This window comes from Notolepis coatsorum (genome assembly GCF_963971535.1).
Source record: "Notolepis coatsorum genome assembly, chromosome: 7".
Taxonomy (NCBI): Eukaryota; Metazoa; Chordata; class Actinopteri; order Aulopiformes; family Paralepididae; genus Notolepis; species Notolepis coatsorum.
In genome coordinates, this window is record NC_140171.1 from 23,845,248 (window position 1) to 23,870,905 (window position 25,658).

Consider the following 25,658-nt stretch of genomic DNA (forward strand, 5'->3'; position numbering starts at 1 on the left):
AATTAAAAGAAAACAAGAAAAAATATAAATAGGAAAGACAGTAATAATAATATATAATATAAGTAATACTCTCCATTTTAGTAGCGTCATTTTCAGATGGTAAAACAAATAAAATGGAAAGTAAATGTAACACCCTTAGCAGACCACCACAATGCCATCTCCCCAGCCATACGTGGGCTAGCAGTGTCAGGAAGGTAGATGGGGGAAGGAGGGGGGTCACCTTTTTCCCTTTTGTCTCTATTTCCCCCTCCCTCTTTTCCCCACAAAAAAATGCCAAAACCCTCAAAGGAGAAGCGCATCTTTAGATCATTGCAATTAGTAGTTTTGGCCGGACCTTTTGCCACGTTTGTTTCGGTCCGGCCCTCGGTGTTGGGCACGGGAGAGGGAGAGTGGGCTGGCCGGGCACAGTGCCAGTCTCTCCACAAGGCCCTCGGCCCCTCCGCCTCGCATGGCCTCTGCTGTGGCAGAGAGGGAGGACCGGTGGGAAGGACCAGTGAAACAGCCAGGGATTGGGCATCACCTTCTTGTTCTGCCACAGAGGCACGTTTGGTAGAAGAGGGCTGTGCTGAGATCAGAGAGGAGACTGAATTCCAGGTAAATACTTAATGAATAAAAGTAGAATAAAGATGAATGACGAATAAGATATAAATGGAGTGGAATAGCAGCTGGGCACAACAATAGAGTAGTCACAGTATATTGTGTGTGCAAAAATATTTCTCTGAATTGTAATGCAGAGATCACAGTGTGTGAGTAATGTATGCAAAGTGCAGTGTGCACGTAGGCCCAGCCTTGTCACAATATGCATGTGGGCATGGAGACTGATTGCATTGTTTATGTGTGTTGTGTGTGCATAGTTATTACTGTGTGGGTGTATGTGAGTCACGGCACACAGGTGGCAGGCCATTCATGTTCATGAGTCTGACTGACTGCGGGGGAAAACTGTCCCGGAGTCTGCCATGTGCGGTGCCATGTGCTGGACGGCATCAGCTGAAACAGTTTGTGGTTGGGGTGGTTGGGGTCTTTGATAATCATGTGGGCTTTGCTGGTACACCATCTGTTGTGTATATCCTGGATGGAGGGAAGCTCAGCGCCACTGATCTTCTGGCCTGTCCGCTCTGTAGCACTTCTTCTACTTGAGGGCAGGGTACTTACCGCACCAGGCGGTGATGCATCGAGGCAGGATGCTCTTGGTTGTGCCCATAGGATCTTGGGGCCCCATGGCGAATTTCTTCCCAACTGCCTCAGTCAGTAAAGCTGCTGACTCTCTGCACAGTGGCCCCGTTGATATTGATGGGGCATCTCTCCAGCCTCTCTCCTCCCCTCCTGTAGTCTATGACCTGCTCATTGGTCTTATTGATGTTGAGAAAGAGGTTGTTCATCAGGCACCACTGTGCCAGGTTGTTGACCTGAGGCCATCTCGTCGTTGTTGATAATCAGGCCTATAACTGTTGTGTCGTCGGCGAACTTAATCACCATGTTGGAGCTGTGCAGTCATGGGTGTACAGGGAGTAGATGAGGGGGCTCGGGACACAGCCTTGGGGGGAGGCTCCTCTTTTGAAGGTCAGGGGGGCAGAGGTGTCTGTGCCCATCCTCACCACCTGGCGTTGTCCAGGATCCAGCTGCAGAGGCTGAGGTTGAATCCTAGGTCCCTGAGTTTGGTGTCATGTGGGGGACTATGGCGTTGAATGCTGAGCTATAGTCAATAAACAGCATCCTCACATAGGTATTCAAGATTCAAGATTCAAGAAGTTTATTTTCACATACATACCAGGGCATACAGTGAAATGCGGGTGGCCATGCCCGCTTTGATTGTGCAATAATACTACATAATAAAATAGACATAATAAACAGTTCATAAAATAGACATAAAATAGGCATGATAAAATAGACATGCTAAAGTCCTGAGATAGTGCAATACAATGTTAGCTACGGATTAAGGCACTGGGTCCTATGTGCACTACTATACAATATACAGTTTTTACTCTATATCAGGGCTATTCAACTAAATTGTTCAGGGGGCCACATTGTCAGAAACCCAAGGGGCCAGGGGCCGGACTGCCACGGCGCCTCCCCGTGCTATGAATATATGTACACTTGACACAACACGCAACCGCATTTTCACAACTTTTATTTAACTACATTGCAAAAGTAGTATACTTTTCAAAAAAAGTGCTTCATTTATGTGCCACATCTGCAACATCTTCTGCAAAAAGTGCTTCATTTATGACTGTGCAACAACTGCAACATCTCCTCTTCAACATTTCAATATACAAATTTAATAAAAAACAAACAAGTGCATGATGTGCATCTGAACATTCTAACATTAACACTTGAACAAAAAAACACATTTATAGTGCAGCTGAATAATGAATAATGAATAATAATGAAAAAGTGCTTCATGTCTGTGCAACAACAGCAAATCACAGCATCTTATTAGCACTTATTGTCCACTCTTAACTCTCAAACATCAGGGGGGTGGGGGGCCTAGCCTACATACACACATCTAATGAGAGAGATTGCACTTCTTTGACTGGGCAATGGCAGAGAAAGAGGGTTCATAGGAAGTGAGGGCTACCCGCAAACAGTGATGCAAATGCTCATTTCTCAAGGAGGCACGGTTGCTTGTTTTAATGGCATTCATGTGAGATAAACTGGATTCACAGGTGTATGTTGAGCCAAACATTGTTAGCACAGATATTGCCAGTGTTTTTATTTTGGGGAATGTGTTGACATGAATACACTTTATCCAAAATGTTGTGGTGGATTCATTCTCAAGTGCCTGCTTCAGAGCAGATGATGCTTGCATGTCAATTATTTCAAGTTGCAGGAGACCTTCATCAATGTGAAGTGATGCAAGGAACTCTTGTCCTTTTGTGGAAATAGCAGCTACATTGGCAAATGGGTTGCTCACAAAATGCATCAATTCTCTGGGCATGTCAAATTCATCAAATCGACTTGCAAAGTTTTCCCTCAATTTATCAATGAAATATGTCATTAATTTAGTGACTTTTGGCTCAATTGTGCGTGTGAACATGAAAAGAAAAAAGTAAAAAAAAAAAAAAAAAAAAAAATGTATTATCATGTAATCTTTTGCGGGCCGGTCAGAATCATCCCGCGGGACCGATCTGGCCCGCGGGCCGCCAGTTGAATAGCCCTGCTCTATATCCTTATGCTATATTTGCCATTTCTAAACTATACTATACAAGAACCACATTAGTTCTTTCCTTAAAGTGGCCTTTATTTTCCTCTTTCCTCGAATCCCTCTCCTCCTGGTGGGTGAGAGCTTTGTGGAGTGTTGTGCCAAGGGTCCAATTTGAGCAGAATAGGTTTTTAACATGCTTCTCAGAGTATTTGCTCACTATGGGAGTGAGAGCAACAGGGTGCTAGTCCTTTAAGCATGTTACCTTGCTTGTCTTTGTACTGGGGCGATGGTGGATGACCACACACAAGCAGGGGACCACACACAAGGAAAGGGAGAGGTATATATATCCATGAACATCCCAGCCAGCGGCCCAGCGCATGCTCTGATCACCCAGCCCGGGATGCCGTCTGGCCTGGCTGCTTTTCGGATGTTGATGCGCTTGAACTCCGTGCAGCCTCGGCAAATACCAGAGCATTGGTGTTGAAACAGGCATACAAATGGTCAAACTAGTCCAATAGGAAGGCAGCGATGTTGGCTGTGCTGACGGGTCTCCCTTTGATTCAAGATTCAAGATGCAAGAGGTTTATTCATCACATACATACACAAGAGACATATAGTGAAATGAAGGTGGCCATGCAAAAAATACAAATAATAATAATAGAATAAAGAATAAAATAGAATAGAAATAAAATAAAATAGACACGATAAAAATAAAGATAAAATAAAAAAAGGCAATGAGTCCTATGTACACTTTCTATACAATATACAATTATGCCCTATGTCACTATGCTATCCTAACTATACTATACAAAAACATCCAGTTATTATTTAATTTTTTTTATTTAAAGTGACCTTTTTTCTTTCCTTTAAAGTCAAGTCAAGTCAAGTCAGTGTGTGGTGTGTGTGTCCATGTGTGCTTGTGTGTGTAGAGATCAGTGTTCAATGTTCTGATGGCCTGGGGGAAGAAGCTGAGCCTGAGTCTCTCTGTTCTTGCTGCGTGTATGCGGAGGTGCTTGCCTGACCGCAGCAGCTTGAACATGCTATTGTTGGGGTGGTGAGGGTCCTTCATTATTCTGCAGGCTATGGATTCCTGGAGTCCTGCAGGGGTGGTAGTGCAATATCCCCGTAGTACGCTCTGCTGAGCGCACCACTCTCTGTAGGGCCTTCCTGTCCTGGTCAGTGCTGTTTCCAAACCAGGCAGATTTGTTCCCAGTCAGGATGCTCTCCACAGCCCCGGAGTAGAAGGAGTGGAGTATCTTCCCCGATACTCTGTACTTCCTTAACTTTGAGGTCTGTTATTGTGTGTAATCCCTGCCACGTTCATGTTTGGCTGCTGTGATGACACTGTGGAAATTGTACTGTGCTTTCTTTTCCTCCTCAGCTTGTTAACACTGCTGGTGTGTACGCGCACACACACATGCACACCTACACACACACACACACACACACACACACACACACACACACACACACACACACACACACACACACACACACACACACACACACATACATACATACATACACAGACACAGACACAGACACACACACACACACACACACACACACACACACACACACACACACACACACACACACACACACACACACACACACACACACACACACACGTATACACCTTTGCAGAAAGGAGTGCAATCCATCAATGCGTTCATAGCTGTCACTCTAAAAGGGAAAAAGGGCTGTAAGCAAGAGTCTTCAAACACAGATTTGATTTAAGCCCAATTTGCCTCAAACAGTGACACGTGAGCCATAGCCATGCTAATACAGAGTGGCACCTTTCACTGCAAATGGGCATGTGTCTATTTAGCTCATTTTCAAAGCCATCGCTCGTACTGGCATCTAATTTATTTAAGGATGGCATTAGATTACTTTCAGTTTCAAGTTATGAGAATTAATGGTGATATACTGTGGAGAATTTAAAGTCTGCAACGGCGGCCCCAGGTGAAGTAAGCCGGCACTTTTATATCAGAGAGAGAGGGGAGGGAGGGAGGGAGACAGACAGAGAGAGACAGAGAGGTGTGTGTGGGGGGGGGGGATTTGGGAGTCTGTTTGGATATCACTTTGGTTCTCAGTAGTGTCTTGAATGATTAACAGCGTTCTCAGTTGGCCAGTAGCTTTGAGGTGTGCCGCTGCAGTGTGCCATGCATATAAAATCAAATGAACTCTAGACACTGCTATAACTAAAGGTGAAAGGAAGAAAGAAAGAAAGAAAGAAAGAAAGAAAGAAAGAAAGAAAGAAAGAAAGAAAGAAAGAAAGAAAGAAAGAAAGAAAGAAAGAAAGAAAGAAAGAAAGAAAGAAAGAAAGAAAGAAAGAAAGAAAAATATAGAAAGAATTTCTGGACAATACAAGCACATAATCAAACAAAGCCAGGCCTACGACAAATGTAGAGAGCTCTCGTATCCAGTAGCATCACTCCGAGAGAGGCAGATGTTCCCATGACCACTAACCGAGGTGAAACGGGCCGTGACCCAGACGCCTCATCAGCGGGAACGGACTCGGGAGACCCATCCCATCGGCGTCAGAGGCCACCTCCGGACGTGGAGACAGACGTGACTGTTAGCCATCTTTCTGTAGATAAAAGCCATCTGGTATCTTAATTATATAATTAAGTGCCTTTTTGCACCGATAAGCCCCATAATGATTCCAGCGCGTCGGTAATGAACCACTATGGGCACGCTGGGAATTTTAGCCCTAATGAGTCAGACGTCCCCCCAACACACATCATGTCAGGTGAAATTGCCCATTGTGCGTCGGCCGCTGTTCAGCGAGGCCCTTCCTGTGCATTATTAGTGACGTGTCGCTCCCCGGACGGTTCTCCCGGGCACCCCTGGTAATAAAGCTGTCGAGAAACAGCCCCAGCCGGTCTGAACCCACCGCGTACCCCGCTGCACAGTCGGAGTGGCGCAACGGCCGGGAAGACCTCTTCTCTTCCCCATTTTCCCTCTCCACACGTCTATTCATCCCTCGCTTTTCTTCTCCTTTTTGTGTGTGTGTGTGTGTGTGTGTGTGTGTGCTGGGGAAAATGTGCCGTTGAGATTGTCCAGTGGAAGAGAAGGGGGGGAAAAAAAATTTGATTTGAATTATTCAGATATAAGCTATTTTCTGAAATGGAAGCGAGAGACAAGGAGTAGCGGCGGTGTGTGTTGGTGGAAGGTGGCTGAGGGGACCGGTGCTAGGGAGGCTGAGGGCACCTGCTGCGGGGGAATAACAAATACCAATCTAACAGTCGAGCAGGCCCTAACCCCTCTGTACATATTTTGCCCTCGACATTGCCTTTCCAAGCCAAGCATTAAATCCCCCACTCCTGCACAGATAGCAGTAGACATGAGTAAGTGCAGAGGCTGCTGCCTTTCGCCGGAATCACTATCTGCACATATTAAAAAGAGGAGGCAGTGCAGGGGCGTGGGGGGGGGGGGGGGGGGACGACACTCTCTGTCTGTGTTCATTGGATTCTGTGTAGAAGGTACCGAGGCGGGCTCAGATAGGGAGAGGACACAGATGTTTGCTTTATGATGACTGAGAGCATGTATTACTGAGAGCACAGAACATGCAGAGTGCTACTCTACCATTTACTCACACTTTGAGACCGTTTATTTTTTTCTTAGATGGTGCTACATAGGATCACAACAGGTCGTGTCAGTGCGACTTGCAAATATGCCCCTTTATAAATAAAAAATTATATAATGTAATCATCATAGTTAATTTCTCATTTTATGACTTTAATTTTTTTTAATCGTTGTCGTTCATTTCTCATTTTTATTAACATTTTCTAATCGTCGTCGTTCATTTCTCGTTTTTCTTTTACCCTTTTTTTTACCATCGTCGTTCATTTCTCGTTCATCACCCGGTGTGTGTACGTGAAAGCCAGTCGACAGAAATGCCTACCAGTCAGCCATCTCTCTCTCTCTCTCTCTCTCCTCTCTCTCTCTCTCTCTCTCTCTCTCTCTCTCTCTCTCTCTCTCTCTCTCTCTCTCTCTCTCTCTCTCTCTCTCTCTAGTGCCCCATATTGGTATTAAAACTTATCGATTTCTTCTTCTAATTAAAATATCATTCAGATCAGTGCCACAGACAGTAGTGCCAAGATGACGATGGCGGGGACAATTTAGACGAGTCAGCAGGCGAAAAGAGTGTTTCCTACAGGAAGGTCCCGTGAGCTCAGTGAGTCAAGTGAACCACAGAATTGTTTAGACTTCGGGTCAGGAATGTTCTAAATAAAAGCCTTTAAGTCGAAGTCTCTGTGAACAAGAAAGTATACAAGTGCAATCAATACAGAGAGTAGATATTTTATATATTTTCTCTTTTAGATACTACTTTTTATACTGATTCAAGGCTTCCGTGAGTAAGTAATGCTGCCTTAGTCAGAAGCAGGGAGGCCAGTAAACATGACCATCTCCAAAGTGCTATAATAATAAAACGTACAGATCTCATTCATGCCACAGAAACTCAATATATATCTATATACAATTCAATACAATACTATTTTGATATTAATCATCATATCAAATGACTTGAACTTGCTTAGAGAAAAACTCCATCTCAATACATAATTGGGTCTGGCTTTGTGCTGTTGGTTCGCAAAATGCTTGCCAATTCAACCACATCTCCTAATGACATAGAGACTTCCAATATATTTTTATTGACTGCATTTGAAGAACGCTGTCAGTCCATTTCAATACAATAAATTAAAAAGTGTGTGTGTGTACAGTGTGTGTGTGTGTGTGTGTGTGTGTGTGTGTGTGTGTGTGTGTGTGTGTGTGTGTGTGTGTGTGTGTGTGTGTGTGTGTGTGTGTGTGTGTGTGTGTGGTGATGAAATTGAGAAAAACTAAGTGTTATGCTGCATGTTGATTTAAGTGGTGCTACTAAATGTTGTCCTGGTGCTACTAAAGACTTCTACGGAAGTGTATTGCTGCCACACCAGAAACAGAAGAAAATTATCAGTAGCACGTTATAATGCGAAAGGTTTATTGTTATAACAAGATGTTTTTCACTTTATAACAATATATTTTCACATTATTACGACATACAAATGTATCACGTTATAACGTGAAACGTTTTATGTTAAAACAATAAGTTATCACGTTATAAGGTGATACGTTTGTATGCCACATCATTCCAGAGTACTACAGATCGTGTTCTTCTTATGTCTTTTGCATCTGTTCAGCCTAAATGTGTTTTCCTATTCCTCTGGGATCCTCAACATACTATATAAAAACAAAAACATTTACCACGTGAGACATTATTATAAGATGCAATATCAAGAGGGCGACAGTGGCTCAGGTCGTTTGATAATCGCCAGGTTCCCAGTTTCGATTCTGGCTCCTCCCGGGCAAAGTGTCCTCGAGCGAGACACTTAACCCCCTAACTGCTGCTCCCGATGAGCAGGTTGGCACCTCGCATGGTCGCCAATGTGTGAGTGGATGGGTGAATGTGAGATTTGGATAAAAGCTGCTACATAAATGCACCATTTACCATTTATATCCCGGTGAGTACTTTCATGTTGCACCTTGTCTGGACGGGAACTGAAGTGTCTTACGTGTGCGTCTTCTTCTCTACCCTCTGCAGGTGGCCAACCTGGCCTGCTCCATCTCCAACAACGAGGAGGGCGTGAAGTTGGTCCGAATGGCCGCCACCCAAATCGACAGCCTCTGCCCACAGGTAAGCGCCGGAAACCCATCGTCTCGTTGAGTCGAGTCATGTCGAATGTGTATACTGTGTAGCTGTACGTGGTAGCTGTGCGGTGTAGCTGTGCGGTGTAGCCGTAATTACAACGTGTCTCAGTGGCTGCGTTCACACTGCAGGTGATTCTTTTGCTCATATGTGACACAGATTCACTTTCAACCGCACAAATCACATGGAATCAGTTCAGTTCACACTTATTATAATAATGTGAACAGCCAAACAAAAAAGTATCCGATCTGAGCAATAAATAAAAATGTAGCACTGAGGCCTGCAGTGTGAACGCAGCCAACATGTCTTTACAACAAAACTCCAACAAAACCTAATGGGAAAAAAGGGAGGAGACCTCAGAAAGCCAATTCAATGAGAGCCCCCCCCCCTCGCCAACCAGGATCGATGCAGCGCCGTGGGTGTCCAGGTGGGCAACGGATGATTGGTTGAAGATTGTGGGTGGGAGTAACACATTACATTGTGATAGTATTACAGTAATCTGGTTACAAAGTCACAGTTATACTGTAAAGAACAACAAGACATACTCCTCAGATTACAGATCGTTTTGAAGAAGCGGGTGATTGATTACTTTTCAGAGATTTCAAAAGCATTTAATTTGCAGAGGAACAAGACCAGGCAAGCCTATAGTTGAAGCCGGACCCTGGGGGAATTGGGATATAAAGATTCATGTCAACAACTATTATGTGCGTTCTGTATATCCCATGTCTAACACTCAGTGGCACTTGATACATATGCGCTACAGTTTGGGGGCTGGCTACTGGCTAGCAAAGGTTAAGCCACTAAGTAAGGGATAATGTATAGCTACGAGGTCATTGTCGCAAAATAATTGACCGACACAGAGTTTAAAATACCGAGCCTCCTCGGCGAGGTGTTTTAAACGTCAGTGAAGGTCAATTATTTTGCGATGATGACCGAGTATAGCTATACATTATCCCGCTTATTACATGGCTAACTTACTAACAATATACCTAATTCATTTGACAAATCGCAGTTGTTCTGTGGCTCTGTCAGCCCAAATAAAGTGATTATTATTATCGCGGGCAGCCCGGCAGGTGTGTCTGATTGGCTGCACTGAAACAGTGTGTGTCAGTGGGGCTTGATTACTCCAGCTGCGAAAAACAATAATCACCGTGGTTATCGAAAAATAATTCACCGCTGTTGGGGGCTATTGACCAATCACAAGCAAGCATTTCGGCGAATGTGAAAAACGCCATGTAATAAAGCTTCATAACTACCTACCATATAACCCCAGTGTGCTTTGCTGCTTTAAGCGAGAGAAAGCCAAGCTATAAAATGTACGATGAATTGATACACGTTACAGAATTCTGTGGCCTGCTGGTGCTAATGTTAGCGGCTAGCATCCATCACCACCACTAAGATTACGCTAAGCTGAAGGCAACCGGTACTATTAGGCAAAGCTAACGTTACCCCCCCAGGCTGTGTCTTTGTACATCTCTCTGGAGTTTATTTGAGTTGTGAGGTAGGCTGAGACCTCTGCCCTGATGCGTCTCTCCTGCGAGCGCACCCACTGTGGTGCGACCTCTCCCTGTTTAACCCTTTCACTACCACACTACAGAAGTCTGTGGTGTGGTAGTGAAAGGGTTAACCTTCTGTAGTGTGGTAGTGCAAGGGTTAACACTTTGTCGTGTGGCAGTGAAAGGGTTAACATTCTGTATTGTCGCAGTGGAAGGGTTAACCCTTTGGTAGTGTGGTAGTGAACGGGTTAATGTAGGCCTACTTGTGCCTTTGTTTTTTTTGTAAAAGCTTGTAAGTGCTCCTGATTGGTGCTGATTTCTCTTGTCTTTCTCTTATTAGTGCCCACTATGGGTCTGACAATAGGTTACCCCGTCTGTCTCTCTCTCTCCCTCACTCTCTTTTTTTCTCTAAGTGCGGAGATCCTCAGATCTGGAGGGGAGATCCGATCATGTAATTATCAGAACGTAATTAAGATAAGATATTCCTTTTATTGATCCCCTTGGGGAAATTCGGGGTGTCATAGCAGGAGGGGGGAGGAGAGGTACAGGTACGGGCAGAGTAATAGTAGAAAGACATAAATATAGGCAATCAAATTATAACAGAAATACAAATGTGTAAAATAGATGTATGTAAACAATATAATTAACTCTGAATATAAGAATGTGAGAAAGTAAACGGTGCAGATGACAGTGCATCGGCAAGGCACTCCGGATCAACTTCCAAGGGGATGTCAAGCCATAGAGAGAAAGAGAGAGAGATGGGAGAGAATGCCATGTATAATGCATCATATGGCATAACGTGAGTGTATCTAGCCTGCAAAAACCTTATCATGTTTCATCTAATTCAGATGCCCGCTTCGCTTTGACACCTGCTGTGATACATTTTTCATGAACCTTATTTATAAATGCACCTTTGTAAGTGTAGGAAGAAGAGTCTGTGAGAGAGAGAGAGAGAGAGAGAGAGAGAGAGAGAGAGAGAGAGAGAAGAGAGAGAGAGAGAGAGAGAGAGAGAGAGAGAGAGAGAGAGAGAGAGCGAGAGAGCGAGAGAGAGAGAGATAACGAGAATATAAAGAGAGAGAGGGGGAGAGGGGTGCAGAGCACAAGGGAGGCAAGACAGACAGCAAGAGGGAGGGACGAGAGAGATTCTTGGAGTGCTGGTCCTTGGGATGCTGGCAAACGAGTAGGTGGTAAATGATCCACTGTTTCCAAGGTTAAGGGGTGGGGCATATTCACAGGAGACCCCGCAACACACTGATGGATAAGAGGAGTGTAGTGGAAGAGAGCGAGGAGGAGGAGGGGGGAGGGGGTTTAAGATTCAGTGCACTGTTGTGCAACACCCCACCGAGACCCCCTCTCCGGCAAGTCAAGGCTGAAGCAGGGAGCAAACTTTGGAAACGACGGCACAAGTTACTTCCCTGTTGCCTATTGGCGATGCTCGCCGTGAGATGGAGAGAGAGGAAACCCACAAAAACCTAAGCAAATACAAGTCTCTCACTTTCTCTCTCTCTCTCTCTCTCTCTCTCTCTCTCTCTCTCTCTCCTCTCTCTCTCTCTCTCTCTCTCTCTCTGACGAGGCGGGACAAAGTGGAGGGGAGAGAGAGATAGAGAGAGAGAGAGAGAGGGAGAGAGAGAGAGAGAGAGAGAGGAGAGGTGAGAGAGAGAGAGAGAGAGAGAGAGAGAGAGGTGAGAAGAGAGAGAGCCGTAGCCACGATGAGAGAGAGAGAGAGAGAGAGATGAGAGAGAGAGATTGAGAGAGAGAGAGAGAGAGAGAGAGAGAGAGAGAGAGAGAGAGAGAGAGAGAGAGAGAGAGAGAGAGAGAGAGAGAGAGAAGAGAGAGAGAGAGAGAAGTTTGCACAACCGCGACCTCCTGACCTCGCCGTTTGTCTTAGTTTAAAAAACTTAAATAATCTGCCCAAACATCAAACTAATTGAGCTAAAAGTTGTTCTACTGAGGAAGGAGTAATCAGTGAGAGGGAGGGAGGGAGGGAGGAGGGAGGAGGAGGGAGGGAGGGAGGGGATGGAGGCAGGCTCTGGGTCACGCACAGCAGCCGCCATAATGGTCCTTCTTCTGTCAGGCATCAGTCATTAGTTTAACCAATATTATTCCGCGTTATTAACCAATATTATTATTGTCATGCAGAATAAATGGCAACAGCGATATACGGTGATGCCTCTTTAGTACCGGTTCGACTCGACTCGACTTTTGTGGTTTTCCATCACCAGGCTAAAGGGATAGATATACTGCCTGGTGTTTATTTTGGTGTCGCCTTCCGACATCGAATAAAACCATTTTTGACAGACAAGTCTAGTCGCATGTTGTGTCAGATCCAGGTGGTTGTCTGACAGGAGAAGGAGTGCTAGCATATAACTTCTTCCAGAAGGTTATCGTGCCATGATGTCACACACTGCTCCACGAGAGACGTGGGGAAAAACACATGTATGATGTATGACAAATGATCTTCTGACTCGAGGGAAGAGGCCCTTCGCCAAGAGAGAGAGAGAGAGAGTGAGCGAGAGACAGTGTGTGAAAGAGAGAGAGAGAGGGGTGAGAGAGAGAGAGAGAGAGACAGTGTGTGAAAGAGAGAGAGAGAGAGGGGTGAGAGAGAGAGAGAGAGAGACAGTGTGTGAAAGAGAGAGAGAGAGGGGTGAGAGAGAGAGAGAGAAGAGAGAGAGAGAGAGAGAGAGAGAGAGAGAGAGAGAGAGAGAGAGAGAGAGAGAGAGAGAGAGAGAGAGAGAGAGAAGAGAGAGAGAGAGAGAGAGAGGAGAGAGGGTCAAGCTCACCGGAGAGAGAGAGTGAGCAGATGCCCTCCTTCTTGCTTTTTCTCCATGTTACCACAAGACACCTCCATCTGTAGGCTACGCAGTCCAAATGCTGTTATTCTCACTCAAGTTTGTATGTTTTATTAACGGGTTAAAATCCTGAAAATGAATGAATATTTGATATGTATGGTGAGGACTGAAGTTAATAATGGTATTCATGAAAATCTTTTTTTAACAATACACTACATTTTAACACTCAAGTTTGTATGTTTTTATTAACGGTTTAGAATCCTGAAAATAGATGAATATTTTATATGTATGGTGAGGACTGAAGTGAATAATGGTATTCAATGAGAAAAAAAAATTAACAATACAATAATAGGTAATATTTATATGATGGAGGCCGGGAGGGGGTTAAACAAAACATATTCAAAAACAATAAATAACGCACTGCATTTAGACAAAGCAAATAGATAGGTTCTGACCAAATGCTTCATGATCTAGTCAATAGATACATAACATTTAACATAGATAGCCCATGTGACCTTACTCAATGGTTGATGTCACAGCAAACACTTAAACAGCCGCGGGAAAAACCTCAACAGAACATTCAAATGCGGGAAGCAAAATATGTATATATATATATATTCAGTACAGCCCTGTTAATTATCAAAATAAATGTTCAAATAATAATCTTTCAGCTTTTTCTTAAACCCATATGTATTATTATGTTGCGTAATATGATTTGGGAGTCAATTCCATATTAGCATTGCTCTGTATATAAGATAAGATAAGATATTCCTTTATTTGATCCCCTTGGGGAAATTCAGGCATCATAGCAGCATGGGGGATAGGGGGGGGGGAGGGTACAGGTAGTAAAAACAACACAAGCAGTGTAAACAAATAAGTCAATATAATTACTATCTAACTAAATTAAATATTCAGTATTCACAGTGTCACATAAGGTGCAGTAGTGTTATAATTTACGATCTAACTAACTGAAATATACAGTATTCACAGTATCACAGTATTCACATAAGGTGCAGTATGCATAAGGTAGTGTTATTGTCCTACATTGGGTCCTATTAGTTCTAGTTGGATGTCTGGCAGCAGTCCCTGCCCACTGTTGTGGAGCGTGATGGCCGCTGTATGAAGGACTGTCCGAGGCGGTTAGGTTGAGTGTCGGGGGGTATGAGTCTGTGGCTGAACGTGCTTCTCATCTTGACTAGCTCGTCATATAGGGGGTGGGAGGGATTCTCCAGGATAGCAGCCAACTTCTTCTCATCCCCCTCTCTGCCATCACCTCTAGGTCTGACCAGCTCGACTCCCCACCACGGAGCCTTCCTCACCAGCTTGGTTGAGCTTGTTGGTGTCCCTCGAGTTGGTGTATAGCCCCCCCCCCCCAGCATGCCACAGCATAGAAGAGGACGCTGGCCACTACAGACTGTAGAATGACTGCAGCAGTCTATTGCAAACATTGAAGGACCTGAGTCTCCTCAGGAAGAACAGAATATCATTGTACGTTGAAACGTAGTCTTGAATTTTGGCAACAGCTTCCAGCAGCGTGCCTAGTAAAATTATTATGTATCAGAAAAGAAATGAATCTGTAATACGGAATAAATGGCGTTTAGTGTTGACTCAAAGGAAACAACATGTTTCTAATCATATTAGGGTGGCTACCTTCTGTCTCCAATGGCACGCGACTGCCTTCTCTGTGGTCTTTGTGAGCGAATGGAATGAGCATTTGTGGTTGTAAGAGTGTAGCCCTTACAACCACAAATTGATGAATTGAAAATGGGGGACCCCGATGTAAACAAGATGAAAGTCTTTTTCTGGTCTGCATCCTCTTAGCAGTTGTTTTGTATTGAGCCATACTGTATTGTACCCATTCGGCAATCTGTTAATACAGTTTCCAATCAATCAATCAATCAATCAATCAATCAATCAATCAATCAATCAATCAATCAATCAATCAATCAATCAATCAATCAATCAATCAATGAAAGGCTACACACCTGGCTGATACTGTAGGTCTGTCTGGTTGTAAGAGGGCAAGCCTACACACCTGGCTGATACCTGCATACTAGTCCCATGGCTTTCACGACAATGCTGAACATGAAAATGCAAAACCGTGACTACAACTATACATGCTGGTGGCCTAATAGCAATAATAGCGAACATTAAATACTTTACAGTAACCTGCAAACACAAGACTGTTCTGACAGCGCAATATAGATTTTTCGTCTCTCTCTGGAGAAGAAATGTTTTTAACACATGTAACTTTACATCAACAACAATATGAGGTTGGCTACAGCACCCTGTGGGAGAAGATGGATGGATGGAAAGGAGAAATGCAGAGGGAGGAAAATTAAACTATAATAGCGTCTCTTTTTCACAGTAAATCATCTGCTGAGCGTTCGATGGTATTTATTTGTGCTTTAGAACGTAATCGCCATGAAACAATCAGAAAGTAATTTATCTCATTCCTGCTTTGTACTCTCTACAGCCCCTCGCTCAACCACCACCGGCGCTGCTCTCTCTTTCTCTCTCTCTCTTTCCTCTAGTCTTTTATTTTTTTTTGTGCGTTTACTTTAACGTTATCCATCGAAGAGAAATGTCCTCCCCTCGTTCTAAACTGGTCCTGAATCACTACCAGAGTACTTTCTTGTTTTATGAATGAAGCGGTACACAGACACACAGACCATATCATTCTACGACACAGACACACACGCAGCTGTGCTCTGTGTGTGTGTGTGTGTGTGTGTGTGTGTGTGTGTGTGTGTGTGTGTGTGGGTGTGTGTGTGTGTGTGTGTGTGTGTGTGTGTGTTAAACCAATCAGCGACGGTTGTCCCTGAAAACCCGCCCCCCGCCGACTACCTGCAGCGGTAGTACCTGGTACCAAAAGCGAGTAGAAAAGCGAGTAGAGTAGATTCCAGTAGAGTCGAGTCGAGTCGAGTCGCGAGCCGGTACCATGCACTGGTAAAGCGCCGTATGGTTCTACTCTTAGGGGTGCTCCCTCCTGCAAGAGAGGTTAAAGCACAACAAGTCACACAGAAGATAAAGCACAACAGCATACTGAACTGAACAGCAGGGAGCACTGTGGGATCCCCCAGAGGGGAGGTAACTTACAGAGTAACACTAGGGTAGTTGCATACCATACAGAGTAGAACCAAAGCCGGCAGAGGTATAGGTGCTGGTGTTGGTGTTGGTGTTGGTGTTGGTGGGTGAAAAACGTACCTAGCAGGTTAGAGCAACATTTGGCGGCACATCGTCGGCGTACAGAATGAGTGAGTGAGTGTGTGTGTGTGTGTGTGTGTGTGTGTGTGTGTGTGTGTGTGTGTGTGTGTGTGTGTGTGTGTGTGTGTGTGTGTGTGTGTGTGTGTGTATAGGTGTGTGTGTGTGTGTGAATGGGGGGGGGGGGGTCTTCAGAGAGCAGGGCAACGACGTGTCAGCTACGTTGTTACGGCTCCACGCGTGACTTAGAAGTGTCCTTCCAGAACTCACTTGGCCCATTTAGGCCTGTCAATTTACCGCAAGTTCCCTGATTGAGTAGGAAAATCACCTGGATGCCGGCCATTTAATAGAGGCATGAGGGCACTTAATATGCCCAGTTTAGCGGAGCGCTATTCGTCTTATTCATCGCGGAGCTACTATAGAGCGTGCGCCCCGTTTGATTTTTTTTTTGGCTTGAAGTGAAACGGCCCCTCTTCTGATGATCAATCACACGCCAGCTCAAAGCCAATGTGTCGAGGTGTCTTCAAAAGATAATTTTGCTCTGCTTAGTGTATAATGTACCCACTGATTTCACAAACTAAGAGGAACGCAGAACGCAGCCTCTGCTTCCTTCGGTACAAATAACCAGCATGATTGCGAACATGGCGGTTGATTATGCTATTGATTATTATTATTAGTATTTCGAATACAATTTAATGACACCCCTAGGGATGTCCCGATACCACTTGTCCGCCCTCCGATCCCAATACTGGTATCAGTATCAGGACATCCCTAACCCCCCCCCCCACACACACACACAGGGGTGTAAAGTACTTGAGTAATTGTACTTCATTACAGATGCAGCACTGCAAATTCAACTCACTTCTGCTGCTGGTCTGCTGCCACTATAGAACTAGCACTCAGGTGTTATATTTTGGGGGATGGTGGCTAGCTCCCAAAGTGAACAAAGGGAGGGTACTTAACTGAAGTGCTGCCCCAGGGAGGGGGTCGGGGGCTACTGCCCTCAGACCCCAAATATAATTTTTATATGGGCAGTCTGACTTGGGGTACTGCCCATATATTAGTGTTGCAATGCATGATAAGTAAACAGTGAAAAAAGCGAAGGAATCGGATGGAGCTGGGGCGTTTGGGACGAATACAAATTTAAGATGAAAATCTCCCCAGCCTGTGGGAGGCAGTGGAGGTGTGAAATCTGGCCCGGTCCAGAACAATAGGAGTCACAAAATCAGCTTGGAGTGGAGTGGTGGAGGAGTGGTAGAGGCGCAGTAGAGGTTTGATTTTTCAGTGCTGGATCTGTACAATACGTAAGTACTGTTTTTGGGGATTTGTACTTTACTCGAGGTTTGTATACTTTTACTCAATTACATTTCAGAGAAAAAAAACATACTTTTTACTCCTTACATTTAAATTGCAGACCTACAAAGTACAAATCTCGCAGGTCCAACAATTTTTATTAGTATATTTGTTTCTCTGGCGGAACTAACGTTGACGCTATTAATCCTGCGGCCACACTTTATTTAAAAACAGCCAATCAAATCCCATCAATGGAAAATGAACCCGTCCATACCCATGCTGATTGGTCCTTGTGCAAGACTAGAAAGAGGGGATCTTTGATTAAACACCTGCTATCAGAAGAATAGACAGTCAGAAAAAAAGTTTAAACTTTTACTTTTTAGTACGTAAGTACATTTAAAAGTAGAAACTTTATTTACTTTTACTCAAGTGTGTTTCTAGCCAGATACTCTGACTTTTACTTCAGTACGATCTTGAGACGGTACCCATACTTTCACTTAAGTATAATTTCTGGGTACTTTTTACACCCCTGCTCACACACACACTCCAATGCACAACCTCAACCTGCATGTGCTCCTCTTCCCACACTATAGGTGATCAATGCCGCTCTCACGCTGGCAGCCCGCCCCCAGAGCAAGGTGGCCCAGGACAACATGGACGTCTTCAAGGACCAGTGGGAGAAGCAGGTGCGCATCCTCACAGAGGCCGTGGATGACATCACCTCCGTAGACGACTTCCTGTCTGTCTCAGGTACGGCCGCTCCGTAGTCAGTCCCCATGGCGACTGCTGCTCTTAAGTAATCATTTGTCTTCTTACCCCGTTGACTTTGGTTTTGATCGGCGGCTGAAAGCATATTTTTTCTTTGTTTTTGTGAGGAACCTCCGCCAATTATTACAGCAATCTGTCCTTCATTTGAAAGAAAGTGGTTTATCAGGGACAAACAAAAGCCTTTCATGCCTGTATGTTGATGCCATAATAGCATGTCTGCACAAACAGACATGTCTATCACAAGTCTAGTAACCAGCCAGCTAGTTGTATATGATTAGCGACGCAGAAAACAAAAATGACACATAATTAAAAATCCCATCTCTATTCCCGTCTAATGAACAAATAAATCAATAATAAAGGAGTGGATATCTGCTACGAAAGGACACCGAAGGACACTTGGCGGTGGCGGTAGATGTTTTGTCTGGGAGCCTGGAGCGTTTCCATTCACAGCTGTCTCTCACTCTCTCTGCCTCCCGCCCCTCCAGAGAATCACATCCTGGAGGACGTCAACAAGTGTGTGATAGCGCTGCAGGAGGGAGACGTGGACACTTGGACCGCACCGCCGGTGCCATCCGGGGCAGGGTCGCCCGCGTGGTCCACATCATCAACGCCGAGATGGAGAACTACGAACCCGGGGTCTACACGAACCCGGGGTCTACACCGAGCGCGTGCTGGAGTCCATCAAGCTCCTGTCCGAGACGGGTCAGTGTCCTGCTCACACTAGGCCGGTGAACTGCACTGAATTGAAGTCAGGGAGTTGAGTTGGGTTTGTTTTGAACGTGTAACAAACAATAGCCTAAGCTAAGAAACAACCGTTAAAATAAACAGAAAACACATGAGTGCACAGGAGGAGGAAGAGGTACGCCTTTACTGTAGGGACTGAGATATGTAGTTTATGTATGGTATGGTATGGAGCTGTAGTTTAATGTATGGTATGGTATGGATGTATAGTTTAACTCATTGGACGCCACTCACGAATAAAGTCGGGTTAACTCGCCGTCGCTTGTGCGCCAACCAGAGAAAAGTCGGGTTTTCTATCGTTATTTCATTTATTCGATATTCCCATTCATAATCCATCGAGGGAGCCTGTGTTATCATGGGAATGAGTCTGAGATCGCAAACGTCCAATACTGCCGCTTGCTGGCCGGTATTGCACATCCTTTGAAACTATCTGTCTTGAGCTGTGTGTCGATCGGGGTTTTCCTTGTCGGGCAGGACAAGCGTTTATAACGCATGGATTGAGGAGAATCAAGCGCTCCCGGTTCATGTTCTTTGGTGGATTATGTTGGCAACACAATCGACATCAATACTTGGAATGGCGATCAGATCATCGGAATATTCTTTTTGGAGTACATCCTAGTCAAGGTAAGGGCTATATGGGATCAATCTTGCATTGATCCAAGAATCCCTTTACTGCGATCCGAGCATATGTGTGTATGTGTGTGTGTGTAACGTATTCGTTGGTGACGATCAAAGCACCCACCCTTTCATGCATTCATGATGAAACATAATACCGATAATATAGCATTGATTTCAGATTGATTGTTGATACAGGCGAGAAACGGCCCGGTTTTGAGTGAAATGCACGTATTGCTGCATAGCGTCGGTTTTCTGGGATTAGACAGGATTACTCTAAAACTATACTCATATTCACCACGGTATAAAACGGGAATGTATGGATGATTTTTTATTTGTATTTTTTTTACAAATTGAACGATAGATACTCGATGTCAAATGGGCAATAGTATTATATCCATAGCTATGATATAATATAGTTTGAGCCCTGCAAATACCGCCATGTATTCTATACTTTAAAGCGGTGGCCTTCTTACCACACGGTACGCAGCGCCTTTTTGGCCCTGATTGAGTTAATGTATGGTATGGAGCTGTAGTTTAATGTATGGCGTGATGGAGGTTTAATGTATGGTGTGATATGAAGGTATAGTTTAATGTATGGTATGGTATGGAGCTTTAGTTTAATGATGGTTGATATGGATGTTTAGTTTAATGTATGCTATGGTATGGTATGGCTGTATAGTTTAATGTATGGTATTGTGTATATATTGTAGGGATGGAGGTATAGTTTAATGTATGATATATATTGTAGGGATGGAGGTATAGTTTAATGTATGGTATATATTGTAGGGATGGAGGTATAGTTTAATGTATGGTATATATTATATATATGATGTATAGTTTAATGTATGGTATATATTGTAGGGATGGAGGTATAGTTAAATGTATGTTATATATATTGTAGGGATGGATGTATAGTTTAATGTATGTTATATATATATTGTAGGGATGGATGTATAGTTTAATGTATGATATATATTGTATGGTATGGAGTGTAGTTTAATGTATGGTATATATTGTAGGGATGGATGTATAGTTTAATGTATGTTATATATATATTGTAGGGATGGATGTATAGTTTAATGTATGATATATATTGTATGGTATGGAGGTGTAGTTTAATGTATTGCATATATTGTAGGGATGGATGTATAGTTTAATGTATGGTCTTTTGTATTAACATTTCCCATGGAGACACTGTCTGGAGAGGTATATTTTACCATCTTGGGTCCCTCAGTTTCTAATGAAAAATGCCATGGTCCTTGTTATGTTTCTTTAATATCTTGTTACAAGGATAATGAGTTTGCTAATCAGTTTTTTTTTCATTGAGATGAAGTATTTATTTAGTTTGCTAATGTCCCCATGACCAGAGACGTCTCGTGTATCTCTGCGACAAAGTTAAGCGACTGGTGACAGCAACGCCGGGTAATTAAGCTCAATAGACTTAGGTCATTAGTTTGGAGCTATTGGACAAAAATGAATGAGATAGCGTCACTTTTTCTCCATTAGAGGCATCTCACATTTGTCTCTCTCGTCTCATTATGAGGGAGATTCTCCTGATACCCTTCGCCCTGATATCTTGATATCAGGGCATCCATTTGTAAAGTGTAGATATTATGCTTCTCTCAGGCACACACACACACACACACACACACACACACACACACACACACACACACACACACACACACACACACACACACACACACACATACACACACACACACACACACACACACACACACACAAACACACACACACCCGCACACACACACGCATGCACGCACGCATGCACGCAAGCACGCGCACACACACACACCAACACCTTGGACCCCCTGCAATTTGCATATCGCCCCAACAGGTCCACAGAGGATGCCATAGCCAATGTGCTGCACACAGCAGCATCACACCTGGACAAGAGGCAGGGGAACTATGTGAGAATGCTATTCATTGACTACAGCTCAGCATTCAATACCATAGTCTCCTCCAAACTCATAGCCAAGCTCAGGGACCTGGGCTTGAACTATGACCTCTGCCAGTGGGTCTTGGACTTCCTGACAGGAAGACCCCAGGTGGTGAGAGCAGGCAACTGCACCTCCTCCTCATACATCACTCTCAACACAGGGGCCCCCAGGGCTGTGTTCTGAGCCCCCTCCTCTACTCGATGTACACACATGACTGTGTGGCACAGCGGAACAACAACACAATTATCAAGTTTGCTGAGGACACGGTCGTGGTGGGCCTGATCTCTGCCAACGACGAGAGGGCCTACCTGGAAGAGGTAGAGGACCTGGCGCGGTGGTGTCGGGAGAACAGACTCTCCCTGAACGTCATCAAAACGAAAGAGATGATTGTGGACTTTAGGAGGTCGGGGGCCAGGACTACAGCCCCCTCAGCATCGACGGGGCACCGGTCGAGAGAGTGAACAGTTTTAAGTACCTCGGAGTCCACATATCCGAGAACTTGACATGGACCACACACATTGACAGTGTTATCAAGAAGGCACCTAAGGAAGTTCAAAGTGAGTCAGAAGATCCTCAAGAACTTCTACTCGTGCACAATAGAGCATCCTGACTGGTAACATCACCTCCTGGTTTGGGAATAGCACCGCACAAGACCGCAGCAGACTGCAGAGAGTGGCCCGTTCAGCCGAATGCGCAATTGGAGGTGGGCTTCCCACTCTCCAGGACATTTATAACAAGCGTTGCAGGGCCAAGGCTAAGAGAATAATTAAAGACTCTAGTCACCCAAACAACTGCCTCTTTGAACTGCTGCGGTCAGGCAAGTACTACCAGAGTCTCATGGCCAGTACAGAGAGACTCAGAAGGAGCTTCTATCCCCAGGCCATCAGGATGCTCAATGACAGTGACACTATGTAACAACCCATCATCTACACTCACTGCACACACATTCACATGTACACACTCACTTTAAACAAACACTCACCTTACCACTCACTTTACTCACTTTAGACACTTTAACACACTTTATATATCTATTATTAAAGAGATTTGCACTACATTCATACCTCATTTGCACTCTACCCTAAGTTTTGTACTTATTTTGTACTTCTTATTTCTGCATTGTACCTCATTGTTACTCATTTTACTCTGTATTGTATATTGTATACCGGTATACCCTATGTCCATAGGTAGTGTGTTCCATAACTTTGGTACATAGTTTGCAAAGGCTGCATCCCGATTTTCCTTAGACTGTGGCTTGGAACCTTCAATAGACCAGTAGTAGATGATCGCAATGTTCTAGGAGGCACATAGTTGACTAGAGAATTTGCAATGTACTGTAGCTTGGTCCTGTTTCATTTAGTGCTTTGTATATAGTTGTATATATATATTAGAGACCATAGTATTGATAAGCTCTGACATTATCGGTATTGGAGGAATTAAGAAAATAGATCTTCTTTATTTACGCTACATGGACGTTATCTTGGATATTTCATCGCATCAACACAGTTTTTTTAATTTGCAATGCGATTTCAGATTTGTATGATGCATTTTCACTATTCCCAATCCATATATATGCAAGGGGTGGGGGCCAACTATCTCCCGCCTCTCTCTCTCTCTCTCTCTCTCTCTCTCTCTCTCTCTCTCTCTCTCTCTCTCTCTCTCTCTCTCTCTCTCTCTCTCCTCTCTCTCTCTCTCTCTTCTCTCTCTCTCTCTCTCTCTCTCTCTCCTCTCTCTCTCTCACACACACAACCACACACACACAGACCCTGCTCTTAGTGACAGTGGCAGAGAGAGCTAAATGCTCAAACGTCTGGTTACACTTCACTAGAGTCGATGCTGACAACGCTCATTGCCACAAGTGCTATTAGTCTTTTGCATATCAGTGCGGAAAAACATGATCTTCCAAACCATCTAGCGAAAGTACATCACATACAGGTGGATACATGCACAGTTTTGGAGCCTAGCTCCTAGTTAATCTCTCTACTGCATAGCTCCTAGTTCATCTCTAGACTGTCTAGCTCCTAGTTCATCTCTACTGTCTAGCTCCTAGTTCATCTCTACTGTCTAACTCCTAGTTCATCTCTAGACTGTCTAGCTCCTAGTTCATCTCTACTGTCTAGCTCCTAGTTCATCTCTACTGTCTAGCTCCTAGTTCATCTCTACTGCATAGCTCCTAGTTCATCTCTAGACTGCATAGCTCCTAGTTCATCTCTCTACTGTCTAGCTCCTAGTTCATCTCTACTGTCTAGCTCCTAGTTCATCTCTACTGCATAGCTCCTAGTTAATCTCTAGACTGCATAGCTCCTAGTTCATATCTCTACTGTCTAGCTCCTAGTTCATCTCTAGACTGCATAGCTCCTAGTTCATCTTTACTGTCTAACTCCTAGTTCATCTCTACTGTCTAGCTCCTAGTTCATCTTTACTGTCTAACTCCTAGTTCATCTCTACTGTCTAGCTCCTAGTTCATCTCTACTGTCTAGCTCCTAGTTCATCTCTACTGTCTAGCTCCTAGTTCATCTCTAGACTGCATAGCTCCTAGTTCATCTTTACTGTCTAACTCCTAGTTCATCTCTACTGTCTAGCTCCTAGTTCATCTTTACTGTCTAACTCCTAGTTCATCTCTACTGTCTAGCTCCTAGTTCATCTCTACTGTCTAGCTCCTAGTTTATCTCTACTGCATAGCTCCTAGTTCATCTCTAGACTGCATAGCTCCTAGTTCATATCTTTACTGTCTAGCTCCTAGTTCATCTCTAGACTGCATAGCTCCTAGTTCATCTCTACTGTCTAACTCCTAGTTCATCTCTACTGTCTAGCTCCTAGTTCATCTCTCTACTGTCTAGCTCCTAGTTCATCTCTACTGTCTAGCTCCTAGTTCATCTCTACTGTCTAACTCCTAGTTCATCTCTACTGTCTAGCTCCTAGTTCATCTCTCTACTGTCTAACTCCTAGTTCATCTCTACTGTCTAGCTCCTAGTTCATCTCTACTGTCTAGCTCCTAGTTCATCTCTACTGTCTAGCTCTAGTTCATCTCTACTGTCTAACTCCTAGTTCATCTCTACTGTCTAGCTCCTAGTTAATCTCTCTACTAATGTATATACAGTACATATGACAAAATAAAGCAATGTGAATTATGTTCTTCATTTTTATACAGTACATGGAGAAAATTAAGCAACAGTAATCCTGTTCTCATAAACATTGACGCACAGTATATTGTTAAGAGCAGTAGTTGGTCTAACGACACCCATAACTGCACCTCAGTCTGGTCCGTGACAAACAGACAGACCCTAACTACCTCGCTGCCCTGCGTCCTACTGTTCCGTTTATACCCCCGACGGCACCTGTGTTCACTCCTCCTCCTCATCATCCTCCACAATTCTCTCATCCACGCCCCCCCCCCCCCCCCCCCCCCCCCCCCCCCCCACATCAGCCGCCACCGTCTCATGGAAGATTTCAGGAGTCCCCCAATTCCGCCTAGTGACAGATCAGGCCCGGGGCCAGTACATGTCACCCAAGGTGGAGATTGGCTCCTCGCGCCACGGCTGCGACACTCTCTCTCCCAAGTCGCACCTGGCGGACGGATGCAGTGAGGAGTAAAGACTTCCTCTGGCAGCTGGTTTGGGGAACGTTCAGGCGGGTGGGCGGGCGGGGGGGGCAGGGGTTGGGTTTCTAGCATGTCAGCTCGAGATCCAGATATCAAGAGGTAAACAGAGTCAGAGTGTGGAAGAAGGGTGTAAATCAGGTTTGAAGGTATTGCGTTAAGAGTATATCATATTTTGCCTCCCGTTTCGAAACCACCTGATGTCTTTAGTTCTCCGGGGGAAAACGGTTACATATATAGTGTGAGTTACGCTCGCACTCGCCTCCCTGTTACGAGGACGGGGAAAAGGAGAAAGGAGCACAGTTGGGATCAAGTGGAAGTGATCGTTTTTACAATTCTGGGTCTGAGACAGAATC

The 25,658-nt window shown here is 44.4% G+C and overlaps 1 protein-coding gene across 1 annotated transcript in view; it reads left to right on the plus strand.

The window, feature by feature from the left end:
- Positions 1-8,736: 8,736 nt before the first annotated feature.
- Positions 8,737-25,658, plus strand: part of ctnna2 (catenin (cadherin-associated protein), alpha 2) — a gene marked incomplete at its 3' end in the record, with an annotated part of 136,868 nt that continues 119,946 nt past the window's right edge. The window contains 5 exon segments of the mRNA XM_084318213.1: positions 8,737-8,822; positions 18,210-18,366; positions 18,870-18,929; positions 18,932-19,011; positions 19,014-19,086. Of these exon segments, the coding sequence (XP_084174339.1) occupies positions 8,787-8,822; positions 18,210-18,366; positions 18,870-18,929; positions 18,932-19,011; positions 19,014-19,086 (406 nt within the window). The 5' untranslated portion in view covers positions 8,737-8,786.